This window comes from Phyllobates terribilis, unplaced genomic scaffold (genome assembly GCF_046119375.1).
Source record: "Phyllobates terribilis strain yellow unplaced genomic scaffold, ASM4611937v1 Scaffold_3__8_contigs__length_932513732, whole genome shotgun sequence".
NCBI lineage: Eukaryota > Metazoa > Chordata > Amphibia > Anura > Dendrobatidae > Phyllobates > Phyllobates terribilis.
The window spans coordinates 890201200-890214650 of record NW_027362763.1 but is presented as its reverse complement, the minus strand read 5'-3'; the positions used below and the strand labels follow the sequence as shown (position 1 = coordinate 890214650).

The 13451-nt window shown below is 45.2% G+C and overlaps 1 protein-coding gene across 2 annotated transcripts in view; it reads left to right on the top strand.

The window, feature by feature from the left end:
- Nucleotides 1-10460, top strand: part of ZBTB2 (zinc finger and BTB domain containing 2) — a 35632-nt gene extending 25172 nt beyond the window's left edge. Inside the window, exon 2 of one of the 2 annotated variants that reach the window (XM_073672706.1) lies at nt 7762-10460. In XM_073672706.1, coding sequence (XP_073528807.1) covers nt 7826-9124 — 1299 coding nt within the window. In that variant the 5' untranslated portion in view covers nt 7762-7825 and the 3' untranslated portion in view covers nt 9125-10460. The remainder of the gene's footprint in view (nt 1-7761) is intronic. The other variant, XM_073672705.1, reaches the window with a different exon arrangement.
- Nucleotides 10461-13451: the final 2991 nt, after the last annotated feature.

Sequence of the window (13451 nt, the reverse complement as noted above, 5' to 3'; positions counted from 1 at the left end):
AGGGCCCACATCACACTTGAAGTGACATTGAGGGGCCTTTATGACAGAAAATACCCAAAAGTGACACCATTCTAAAAATTGCATACCACAAGGTACTGAAAACCATATTCAAGAAGTTTATTAACCCTTCAGGTGCTTAACAGGAATTTTTGGAATGTGGAAGAAAAAAAATGAACTTTTTTTTTTTTTTTCCCCAGAGGCCATGTTGCTTTTGGGGAGCCACTGATGTGCCTAAACAGTGGAAACCCCCCACAAGTGACACCATTTTGGAAACTAGACCCCCCCCCCCCTCAGGGAGAGTCTACACTAGATGTGTGGTGAGCACCTCGCACCCCCAGCTGCTTCACAGAAGTTTATAACATTGAGCCGTAAAAATAAAATTTTCACATTTTTTCACCAAAAATGTATTTCAGCCTCCAATTTTGCATTTTCATAAGGGTAACAGGAGAAATTGCACCATGAAATTTGTTGAGCAATTTCTCCTGAGTACGACAATACCTCATATGTGGGTGAAAACCACTGTTTGGGCGCACGGCAGAGTTTGGAAGGGAAGGAGCGCCATTTGACTTTTTGAATGTAAAATTTGCTTGAATAATTAGCGGACGCCATGTTGCATTTGAGGAGTCCTTGATGTGCCTAAATAGTGGAAACCCCCCCACAAGTGACATCATTTTGAAAACTACATGGCAGGCTATCCCCGCAAATTTTTTTTGGGCTGTATAACAGCTGCAAAACATATGGGACGGAGACTCGAGCATGTTACTCGAGCACCCACTATACTCTGTGCATACCCGAGCACCCGATGCAAACTCAAGTAGCGAACACTTGTGCTCAACATTAGTTGCCATATCGTCATTTTTTTTTCTTTACTTCTGAAAAAATCCCAACCCCTGGCCCAGCCCTAACCCTAGAGTTTATTTTTTTACGCCGTTCCTCATGCGGTATAAGTGATTAAACAACTTTATTCTTCGGGTCGGTGCAATTACAGCGATACCAGAATCATATCAGGTTTTTATGACTGACAGCTGTCACACACTAAAAATCCCTTTTTTTTTTTTTTTGCATCGCCATATTTTGAGAGCTCGAATTTTTCCATATTTCAGCCAACAGAGTCATATGACGGCTTGTTTTTTGCAGGACAAGTTGACGTTTTTATTGGTACCATTTTCGAGCACATGACATTTTTTGATCGCTTTCTATTCTGATTTTTGGGAGGCAGAATAAACAAAAACCAACAATTCAGGAATTGTGTGGGTTTTTTTTTTTTTTTTTTATGCCGTTCCGCATGTTGTAAAATTGATGAGGCAGCTTTATTCTTCGGGTCAGTACTTTGCGGGACAAGATGACGTTTTCAGTGGTACCATTTTTATTTACATTCGTCCTTTTGATCGCATTTTATTTTTTTATTTTTTTGCGGTATGATGATAAAGCATTGTTTTATGTTTCGTTTTTTTTTTTGTTTTTTTTTTTACCGTGTTCACTAAAGGAGTTAACTAGGGGGACAGTTTTATAGGTCAGGTCATTCCGGATGTGACGATACCAAATATGTGTACTTTTATTGGTTTATTTTTTTTTTTTCATAAAATTATTTTATTTATTTATGGGTAGAATATATTTTTATTTTTTTTGGATTATTTAAAAAAAAAAAATTATTTTTTTTTTTGACACTTTTTGGTCTTTTACACATTGTCCCACTATGGGACTTTCACTTTTTGCAGCACCATACTGTGCTATGCAGCCTTTCAGCGCTGCACAGGGAGAAGTTACTTTGGTCGTGCACTGCGCATGACCAAAGCAACTTCCTGGTGACCCGGATGTTGTCATGATGACATCGGGTCACCATGACAACATCCGGGACCGGACTCAGACGCCGGCAGAGAAGGTAAGTATTGCGCTTACCTCCTCTTGCCACCAAAATGCTGCGATCGATTTTGATCGCAGCGTTTCAGGGTTTAATGTGCAGAGAGCGATGCGGGACCGCTCCCTGCACATGGCACCGGGTGTCAGCTGTGATAATCAGCTGACACCCGGTGGCGATCTCGCCCGCACCGCTTGTGTGCAGGCGAAATTGCCAAGGCGTACTAATACGTATAAGGCCCAGGGCACAGATACGTATTAGTACGCCCTGGGCCAGAAAGGGGTTAAAGGATTGTGATCTTTTTTTTGCGCTAAATAGACACAAAAACAGCTAAACGAAAAATAAAGAGCGCTTTTGTTTTTGTCTGAAATACCTGAATTGCATGCACAATGTTGATGAATTCAGTGCAAAAGCATCAAATACTGTAAAACAAAAAGTGAAAAATTGACTTAATTTTTTTTTTTTTACAAATTATTAATCTAGCCCATAGTGTAAAGGGAAACAATCATCAGAAAAAGACTTCTTGTTTAAAGGCAATCTGTCACCCTTTTTTTGCCACCTAAGTTGGAGCAGCATAATGTACAGAGAGAAAAACCCTGATTCCAGTGACGTGTCACTTACTGGCCTTCTTGTCATAGTTTATCACTAGAGGACTAGTAAACTTGCTGCCATGTAGTTCTCCATATTCATGTGCTCTATATATCTCCACACCCACCACTGATTGGCAGCTTTCTGCTTATGCTCAGTGTACACAGAAAGCTACCAATCCGTGGGGTGGGCAAGGTTATGCAGCGCTCAGCATTCAGAGAACTGCTAGATCTGCAGCAGATAAAACAGGGATTTTATAAAAACTACAACAAGCAGCCAAGTAAGTGACGCATCGCTGGCATCAGGGTCTCTGCTTCTACATCATGCTGCTCTCTGATGGCGTAGCAAAAACCTGGTGACAGATCCCTTTAAGTTAGGTATGAAATGTGTTGCACTGGAATCCCTTCTTGCTTTCATGAGGCCCAGGAGGGTTTTGTCCTGGTGCATTGGGGATTCCAGCGAGAGCTGCAAGGGATCAGAAATTGTGGCGAGGACCGAAGGGCCCAGGGAGGTGAGCAATAAGTTGGATATAAAGATTTTATTTATTTACTAGATGGCGGCCCGATTCTAACGCATCGGGTATTCTAGAACAGTGGTCCCCAACCTTTTTTGCACCAGGGACCGGCTTGAAGCAAGATCATTTTTCCATGGCCCAGCAAGGAGGGGGTGGGGTGGGCGGGGCTTTGGTCATATGGGGGCGGGGTAATGGAGGGATTTGGAGTTTAGTGCATACTTATCATATAGTGTAGACCAGGTCCCCGCCAGGAGCTATGCCAGGAGCCCCACATAATGTGCTGTGCCAGGAGCCGCATCACTGAGGCCCCATCACGCCCTGCAGCAGGACAGGGCAGCTGTCCTGACAGCTGCTGTTCAGCTGCATTTACTTCATCCCAGGGGCGGACACAGACTGTAGTGGGCCCCTGTGCAAGAAATTTTTGGGGGCCCCCCCCCGCCCTTCATAAGGCAACAAAGTTATGTAAACATAACCCCCCCATGTGCATCTCTCACCCCCCCATGTGCAGCTCACCCCCGTGCATCTCTCATCCCCCTCCGTGCATCTCTCATCCCCCTCCGTGCATCTCTCATCCACCCCCCGTGCATCTCTCATCCACCCCCCGTGCATCTCTCATCCACCCCCCGTGCATCTCTCATCCACCCCCCGTGCATCTCTCATCCACCCCCCCGTGCATCTCTCATCCACCCCCCGTGCATCTCTCATCCACCCCCCGTGCATCTCTCATCCACCCCCCGTGCATCTCTCATCCACCCCCCGTGCATCTCTCATCCACCCCCCGTGCATCTCTCATCCACCCCCCGTGCATCTCTCATCCACCCCCCGTGCATCTCTCATCCACCCCCCGTGCATCTCTCATCCACCCCCCGTGCATCTCTCATCCACCCCCCGTGCATCTCTCATCCACCCCCCGTGCATCTCTCATCCACCCCCCGTGCATCTCTCATCCACCCCCCGTGCATCTCTCATCCACCCCCCGTGCATCTCTCATCCACCCCCCGTGCATCTCTCATCCACCCCCCGTGCATCTCTCATCTCTCCCCTCCCCCCCATGTGGATCTCTCATCTCTCCCCTCCCCCCCATGTGGATCTCTCATCTCTCCCCTCCCCCCATGTGCATCTCTCATCTCTCCCCCCTCCCCCCATGTGCATCTCTCATCTCTCCCCCCCCCCCCCCATGTGCATCTCTCATCTCTCCCCCCCCCCCCCCATGTGCATCTCTCATCTCTCCCCCCCCCCCCCATGTGCATCTCTCATCTCTCCCCCCCCCCCCATGTGCATCTCTCATCTCTCCCCTCCCCCCAATGTGGATCTCTCATCTCTCCCCTCCCCCCATGTGCATCTCTCATCTCTCCCCTCCCCCCATGTGCATCTCCCATTCCCCCCACTCCTAGTTAATTGTATTTAAAAAAAAATAAAACTTGTTATACTTACCCCCATGCGATCCCTGCAGAATCCTGGCGCTCGTCCAAATCGCTGACACCAGGTTCTCCTGACTTCCGGCCATGTGACGGCGCCGTCACATGACCGGAAGTCAGGGGAATCATGAAGGTGCTGCCGCAGCAGCGCAGCGCTAAGATGTCCCGGACCCGGCGCTTAGCATGCGGCCGGGGGCCCCATGAGGAGAGAGACGCACAAGAGGGGGGCTCCGAGGGGGCTCCTACCGGCCGGGCCCCATACTGGAGTCAGGGCAGTCATGCCCTGATGGCGGCCCTGCTGGAGGCTGGAGGGGCCCCCTCTCCCCGCGGACCGGCTGAAAAACCCCAACGGCCCGGTCCTGGTCCGCGGACCGGCGGTTGGGGACCTCTGTTCTAGAATATGTATGTGGCCGACCGGGCGCGACTAGTCAGCAAAGCAGTGTTTAAATGGGTTGTGCACTACTTTAAATTAACCCCCCAATGTATCACCCCGGGGCCCCTAATGAATTTTGTAATTACGTCATGTTGTCAATACTGCTTGTGACAACATTGCTGACCACGCAGCAAGTGTGAAGGGAGGACCGGGGAGCGAGGCCGCCGGTCGGGGTACTTCTGCTGCGAGCAGCCAGGAGATGACCGGCTAGCACCGGTCATCTCCCGGCTGCGTCGCCGCTGATCCCCCTACGGTGGCCTGCGTGTTTCAAATCCGGCGCCAATTCGCGGCCGGGCTGCGCCAGTTGCTGATTGGTCGCTGCCGCCGGCCATAACCAATCAGAACAGCGGTGTTTTAAATTTTGCGGTGTTTTAAATTTCGGTCCATGCGGCTACCAATTCGTGGCCGGACTGCGCTCGTTGCTGATTGGTCACGGCCCGGTGGTAGCCACCAATCAGAACAGCGGTGTTTTAAATTTCGCGCCAATATCGCTGATCGGTCGCGGCCGGCGGCCGCGACCAATCAGCGAACCGTGTTAGTGAGGACCGGGGAGCGGCGCTGCCTGTGCGGGTACTTCCGCTGCAAGCAGCCGGTCATCTCCTGGCTGCATCGCCACTGACCTCCATGCGGCTACCGCCGGGAGATCAGCGGCTAGGGCCGCTGATCTCCCAACTGTAAGTGTGAAGGGAGGACCGGGGAGCGGCGCCGCCTAGGCCGCCGGTCGGGGTACTTCTGCTGTGAGCAGCCGGGAGATGACCGGCTATCGCCGGTCATCTCTCGGCTGCATCGCCGCTGACCTCCGTGCACCAGATGAGCCGCTAACGGCCGCCATCTTGTTCTGAAATCCCGTGTCGCTGATTGATCCGGCCACGGCCAATCAGCGACGCGGGATTTCCTGGACGGACAGACAGACGGGATAAGCCGATTATATAGTAGATTTAACCTTTTGGTTGCCCTTTTTATAGTTTAGAAAAATGGTGGTCAACGGCCACTTGCTTGCTGAATCTAAGCCCAAGCAAATTACAGAAAATCCGCATTTTGGCAAACTCAATGCTATTTGAATTAATTTGCTCATCTCTTGTTGCCTGTCTTGGTAATCCTGCCTTTGATAATATTTTTTTACTCTTACCTTACTGTTTCAGGAAGAGTTTTCAGCAAAAGTATAAGTCCTAGTGGCCAGTGGGAAAATTGCAAGATTATAAATTTATTTTGTTATTTTTTTTTTATATAAGTACACGTGACACACAAACTGATTTTAAACAATTAGGTCATTTAACGATCTGATGGGGGACCATAGGAAGAGCAGAGGCTAGTCTGTCCCACACCTGGACAGCTTCTCTCTGCATCACTTCCAGGTGTTTGACAGGTCTCTCCAGCACGGTCACTTAACACCTTCACCCCTGGGCGATTTTCCATATTTCATTTTAGATTTTTCCTTCCCTTCTTCCAAGAGCCATAAAAATTTTTATTTTTCCAGCCATATGGCCGTATGGGGGCTTGTTTTTTGCTGGACGCCTTGTACTTTTGAATGACACCATTGATTCTGCCACATATAATTTTGTTTCCCTGTTTTCCAGTACACTAAATGCAGTGAAATTGCAAAAAAAAGTGCAATTCCACAATGTTTGGAATGTATGGCAATATGATTCCCCAGGTCAGTACAAGTACGCAGATACCAAACATGTATAGTTGTTTTTTGTTGTTTTTTTCACCACTTAATTAAAAAAAAAAAACCTCAAATTTTGTCAAATTATTTTTCGCCATTCTCAGAGACTCGTAACTTTCTCATTTTTCAGGTTCTGGGGCTCTGAGGACTTATTTTTTGCACCATAAGTTGACATTTTTACTGATACAATTTTGGGGCACATGATGTTTTGATCACCTCTTATTGCATTTTATTACAGAGGCCAAAAAAATGTTCACAGGTGGATCGGTTTGTCAGGCAGGGGGGTCTTCAGCAGACCCCTGGTTGTCATGACAACCCATCAATGCTCCGTGATCACATGACAGGCGCGTCGATGGGCGGGATCAATGATATGTTTCCTGTCTGCACGTTTTAAATTGTCAGTGATTGACATCGACATTTAACTGGTTAACAGCCACGAGTGGATCAGGCTCTTAGAGGCACTTCATGGCTGATTAAATCCGCTATCAAGTGCGAGGAAAGATGCGGGCTCAGCGTGTGAGCCCGCATCAAAGGCAGGGACACGGCCGATGATGTACATGTATGTCGGTGGTCATGAAGGGGTTAATTTTGCAGGGAAACCTCTGTCATCTGAAAAGCTGCGCGGCCATTACAACTGGCTCGTGGTTTTGCAAGTGGGGCAGTTTCCTCCCCCTTAAGATTGTGAATGTGCAAGGAAACTGTAAAAAGACTGCAGTACACGGCTGCTGTGTTAAAAGCCCAAACATAACATTGCGTGTAAGCACCGTCTTAGCATTGTTGTGGCTACTAAATGGACTCTGTCAGCACAGAATGACTGTTCAAACTAAGTCCCGCTGCTCTGTGCTTCGTGGCGGGGCCAGTCATTTATATACACCTTCATACCTGCTTGTTTTCCCTGTATCTTCCTCCGGCCCCATTTTCTTTGGTTTTATAGACCCAGAGAATGGAGGAGATAGATGGGAAAACTAGCAGGTGGTAAGAATGATTGGCCCCGCCATGATGCACAGAGCGCCTGTACTTGGTTTGGTTTGCACCATCATTCTGTGTCCCTTTAAGGAACACTTTCCCAGTGCAGTACCCACAGTATATCTGCAAGACAATCCAAAGCATTTGGCGTGTTGTTCACGGTTTTATAGGCATCCCAAAATTTACTAAGAGTGCTGCTCCTAATATAAATCACTAAGTGATGTAATGTTACAGATTAAACACTTCAAATTTTAGTTTATTTTCCTTTTGGCCTACGTTTCTACTTCCTTATGTATTTTTTTTCTTCTTTCCCTACAGTGAATGTGTTCGCTTGAAATCAACAGACATCCAACCAGATATATTTAGTTATCTCCTACACCTGATGTATACTGGAAAAATGGCACCTCAGCTCATTGATCCTGTGCGCCTTGAGCAAGGCATAAAATTTTTGCACGCCTTTCCACTAATTCAAGAGGCCAGTCTGGCAAGCCATGGTGGGTTTTCACACGCAGATCAGGTTTTTCCTCTTGCATCCTCTCTTTATGGAATTCAGATAGCAGATCATCAGATAAGACCTCCAGCAAAAGTTACTCCTGCATCTGAGAAAAATAACCGTGAGACTCGTCCACAGACCACCAGAATTAATCAGGATGCGTTGTCAGACAATGTGCAGCTCTCATCATCACTGCCTGCAGCAAATCGGACAAATTTAACATTTTCTGAGTCTGCACAAGCACCTATGTCTCCAGAGCCAGCCTCTTCTGTTCTTCCTACAGCTTCTACTGTGGAGGAAAATAGCATGGAAGAGACGCCAAGTGAAGAACAAAACTCATCCCTAACTATTGCTCATGTGAAGCCAAGCATCATGAAGAGGAATGGAAGTTTCCCCAAGTATTATGCTTGCCATTTGTGTGGCAGGCGCTTCAATTTAAGAAGCAGCCTACGTGAACACCTCCAGATTCACACAGGAATTCCATTTAGCTCCTCCACTGGGCAGACAGAAGCCAGCATTTCCCCTTCTTTCTGTAACAATGGATCGGAAATTGGGAAAGAATCAATGGAAGCTGCAGAGGCTGGCATCATCAGTGACAGTGATATGCCACAGATCTCCGATTCCCCGATCATTGATGGGCAACAGCAGTCAGAAACGCCACCTCCTTCAGATATTGCTGATATAGATAATTTGGAACAGGCTGACCAGGAAAGAGAAGTCAAGCGTAGAAAGTATGAGTGCACCATTTGTGGGCGCAAGTTTATCCAGAAAAGTCATTGGCGGGAGCATATGTACATCCACACAGGCAAGCCATTCAAATGCAGCACCTGCGACAAGAGCTTTTGCAGGGCAAATCAAGCTGCGAGGCACGTGTGTCTAAAGAGTTCTGACACCTACACCGTGGTGGACAAGCAGACTCTAGAGTTATGCTCCTTTGATGAGAGTAGCCAAATGGACAACATGTTAGTTCAAACAAATAAACGTTATAAGTGTAATTTGTGTGACAAAACGTTTTCTACGCCCAATGAGGTGGTCAAACACACGTGCCAAGGCCAAAATTCAGACGTCTTTGCGCTTGACGATGAAGGGAAGTCCATCCTGTTAAGTAGCGGGGACTCAGAAGCTGCAGAAAATGAGCACTCTATGCTGACGAGCATTAAAAAGGAGCAAGAAACTCTACTGGATTAGTTTTGATGGCTGTGTATATTCTTGATTTCCTACATTTTATAAATATATATATATATTTTTTTTTTACCTAGCGCATCTTTCATTTCTATTTCTTCCGTCCCTTTTACCCTTCTGCAGTGCGGCAGTGAGTTCTAATTCAAACTTTGAGGACTTTTTTTTTTCTCTCCTTCTTTATGGAACTGGAACATTGTAAGCCTCCCTAATATCAGTAGAACTACTGAAGATGAAATGTTTGTAGATGAAACATGTTTGAAATGTATTTGTTCATATTGGGGATGCAAGTATTTTTGGCTCGGAGAAATTTAAATAAATCTAAATGCATACACATTTAATATATGATTGATTTCCTCAGTGCATGTCCTTGACAACATGATCTTGGGCGAGCAGTGTCTGATACATTATATATAAATGGAGGATTGATTGGTAATTATGTAGGGAATTTTAATGCTAGTTTTTTTTCGTTCAATCCCTTTTTTTAGGTTATTATATAATGTTGTTCAGCCCATTTACTATTTTAATAAATTTATTTTCTAATATGTTTTTTTTCTTTAATTAACAAAACTAACCTGTTTAGAAGTCGCTGTTAACTAGGACTATATAGGCAATAGCTCTGATGTGTTTTTCAGCTGTCTTCAGATCAAAGTGTAAAATTAGTCTTTGATGTAGTCAAAGCATAAGGTTGGTTTGTCAGAAAATATTTTAGTATATAGTCAACAGAAGGAGTCACCAAAAAACGCCCCTTATGAGTAGATTCTCATTTGCCAATAATAATTACTTGCTTGTGTAGCAATTTTTTATCAGCTGTTTTACATAAACAATGTCTGGTTATAATTTTTATTTTTCTCTGTAATTCACTGATAATTTCCAATTTATTTTGATACACCATAAAATTCACATTACAACCTGCTGTGCCTTACTGCTTACAAAGGTGATAATCCTGAGGATCTACTTCCAGTGCAACATCTTGCCGCATCAATTTGGTGGTAGCCAATCTCTTACCTGATTATCAGGACTTCTTGTTTTTGTCCTTAGGTTAATTCACCTCTTTACCAGTAGAGAAAGTCATTGTTATGTTCATAGGATCAGGGAAATGCTGCTTTCCTGAATACTACATGAAACTGTAAAAAGAATCTGGTATTTTTTTTCATAGATAATCTACCTGGCTATTCTTTTTTTTAATTGCCTGAACAACCAGTTTATCATTCACCAGTTTAAGCCCAGCATACTTTTTTTTTTTTTTAAACTTTTTCATTTCCATTTGTTTTCATTCTTAAAGTATTTCAAATAGCAATGTTTAAAAGTCAATTCAATTACCCTGGTAGTTGATATCCGTTGTCACATACAAACTTTATTTTCTTCAAAATAAATAAAAATTTTTCAAAAAACAAAAAAGTGCCTTATGTTTGACTGATTCATACACTTTTTTTCCATGAACAGAAACTTCGCAAGACTTTAGGTCTCGTGCTTGCACTAGGTAAGTTACTGTGTGCTGCTGTACAATGCTTTGATGGGAGAGATGTGTAAAGCAATGCATCTAGGACATATATGCCAATAAATGGAGCATCGCATGACCACTCTTTTTTTTTTTTTGGCCGATACATCCAGGATTGCATAGGGCATTTATTAGAAGGTGCTTTTTAGGGTGGAATTAGAGCATTCTCCAGCTCTAAATTTATGACCCAAATAAGCACAAGTATTCCCATTTTAAATGAAGGTTTTTCTAGAATTTTTATTTTTTTTCCTATGACCACTTTACGACTGTATAATGTAATTTTTTTTTGTCATGTGGACACAGGAAGTTTATAGAGTAAAGCTCAGGAACTGAGCCCACACTATACACAGCAGATGCCAGCTATGTTATACAGCCAGAATCTGCCTGTAATAATAATAATCTTTATTTACATAGCGCCAACATATTCCGCAGCGCTTTACAATTCAGAGGTTCATATACAGCAGTCATAAGTAACATAGTTAAAGATAGATAGTACCATAATTAAAGCAAAAATAATGACGATCCTGCTCATAAGAGCTTGCAATCTACATTGAGGTTGAGGTGACACAAAGTTCAGGTGCTTATTTACAATGATAGTCCCGCCATCTTGAGGGAATGGGGTACAGATAAAGGCTGCATGAGCCCGCCACCAGCCAATATTTGTAGTGCTTTTGGGTGCGGTGAAGTTTGATGGAGAATTATATTCAGAGAAATAGTGAATGGGCTATTTATATAAAAAGGACTTTGATTAGGGAATGTGATAGGCCTAAACAGATGGGTTTTTAGGGATCGCCTAAAACTGTAAATTGTGGTTAGTCCTAATTTCTTGGGGTAGAGCATTCCAAAGAAGATGTGCAACTCAGGAGAAGTCTGGAAGTGGGAGGTACAGATTAGTGCGGATGTTAGTCAGAAGTCGCTTGCGGAGCGTAGAGACCGGGTAGGCTGATAAACAGAAATGAGGGAGACGTAGGGGTGCGCCGCACTGTGGAGAGCTTCGTGGGTGAAAACAAGCAATGTAAATTGGATCCTATAATGTATGGGCAGCCTGTGCAATGGCTGTCACACAGTGGAAGCGTCCGAGTAACTGTTAGCCAGATAGATGACCCTGGCTTCTGCATTAAGGATGGACTGGAGAGGGGAAAGTTGAGTGAGGGGGAGGCCAATTAATAGAAAGTTATAGTAGTCAAGGTGGGAGTGGATCAGGGCAACAGTGAAGGTTTTTGTTTCCATGGTGAGGGGCGGATTCTAGAGACGTTCTTCAGGTGCAAGCGACAAGAACAGGCAAGAGATTGTATATGAGAGGTGAAGGAAAGATTGGTGTCCAACATCACCCAGACAGCGAGCCTGCTGGCTAGGCATTATGGCAGTGCCACAAACGGAGAGGGAGATGTCAGATTTAGGTAGGTCAGTAGATGGTGGGATGAAGTTTAGTTTTGGAAAGGTTACATTTCAGAGCGGACATGATGTTGGAAACTGCGGACAGTCACTGGTGTTCTGTAGTACAGTGGAGTAAGGTCAGTGGACGAAGTGTATAGTTGTATGTCATCAGCATAAAGATGGTACTGAAAGCCAAATTTGCTGATTGTCTGTCCAGTTGGGGCCACGTAGAAAGAGAAGAGGGCCAAGGACTGAACCCTGAGGGACCCCAATAGTGAAAGGAAGAGGGGATGAAGTGGAGCCAGCAAAACGATACACTGAAGGGGCGGTCAAAAAGGTAGGAGAACCAGGAGAGAGCAGTGTCCTTTATGCCGATTTGAGCATAGGAGATGGTGGTCAACAGTGTCAAAAGCTGCAGAGAGGTCAAGAAGAATGAGCAGAGAGTAGTCACCATCATCATTTTGATGAGTGCAGTTTCTATAGAATGTAGGGGGATGAAGCCAGACACTGATGGATCTAGACGAGAGTGACTGGAGAGGTAACAGGTAAGGCGGGAGTAGACTAGGAGCTCCAAGACTTTAGATATGAAGGGGAGAATGGAGACTGGTCTGTAGTTATTTGTGCAGGATGAGTCAAGAGGGTTTTTTTTATTAATAATGGAGTAATGATAGAATGTAGGAGGAGGGGAAGATACCAGAAGAGAGGGAGAGATTTCAGTTAGGTTAGTAGTGGAGAGAGAGACTGGAGTAGGTGTGAGGGAATGGGGTCAGTGTTGCATGTAGTAGGATGAGAGAGAGGAGCCTGGAGACTTCTGTGACTGGGTCAAATGTGGGGAGGGATAGGAGTCATGGCACTTGTTGGCTGGGAGCTGGTTTCCTGATGGATATTTTCTCTGTAAAGAAGGAGGGTAGATCATCAGCACAAATGTCCGTGATGGGGGACTTCACTTTAGGACTGAGGAGGGAGTGAAAGGTGTTGAAGAGTTTTTTTGGGTTGTTGGATAGTGAGATAAGGGTGGTGAAGTAGGTGTGTTTGGCGAGGTGAAATGCAGAGTTATAGGTTCTTAGCATAAATTTATAGTGGATAAAGTGTTCTGGTGAGCGAGTTTTCCTCCATAGGTGTTCGGCACTCCTAGAGCATCGTTGGAGAAATCGAGTTTGCGGTGTGAGCCAGGGCTGTTTCTTTCTGTGTTTTGAGGTTCTGAGGGTGAGGGGCTTCACTTGGTCCAATTTGCTCCTGAATGTCATTGTAGTGATATACAGCCAGATCAGGACAGGAAAAAGAGGAGATTGGGGACAGTGATGAGTGTAAGTGTATGAGGGTTAATGGCTTTAAGATTTCTGAATGTGTAATAGGTAGGAGTGTGCTGGGGTGGGCTATGATTTCTGAGTGCGAAGGAGAGAATGTTGTGGTCAGAGAGGGGAAGAGGTGAGTTATGTAGGTAGGAGATTGAACAGA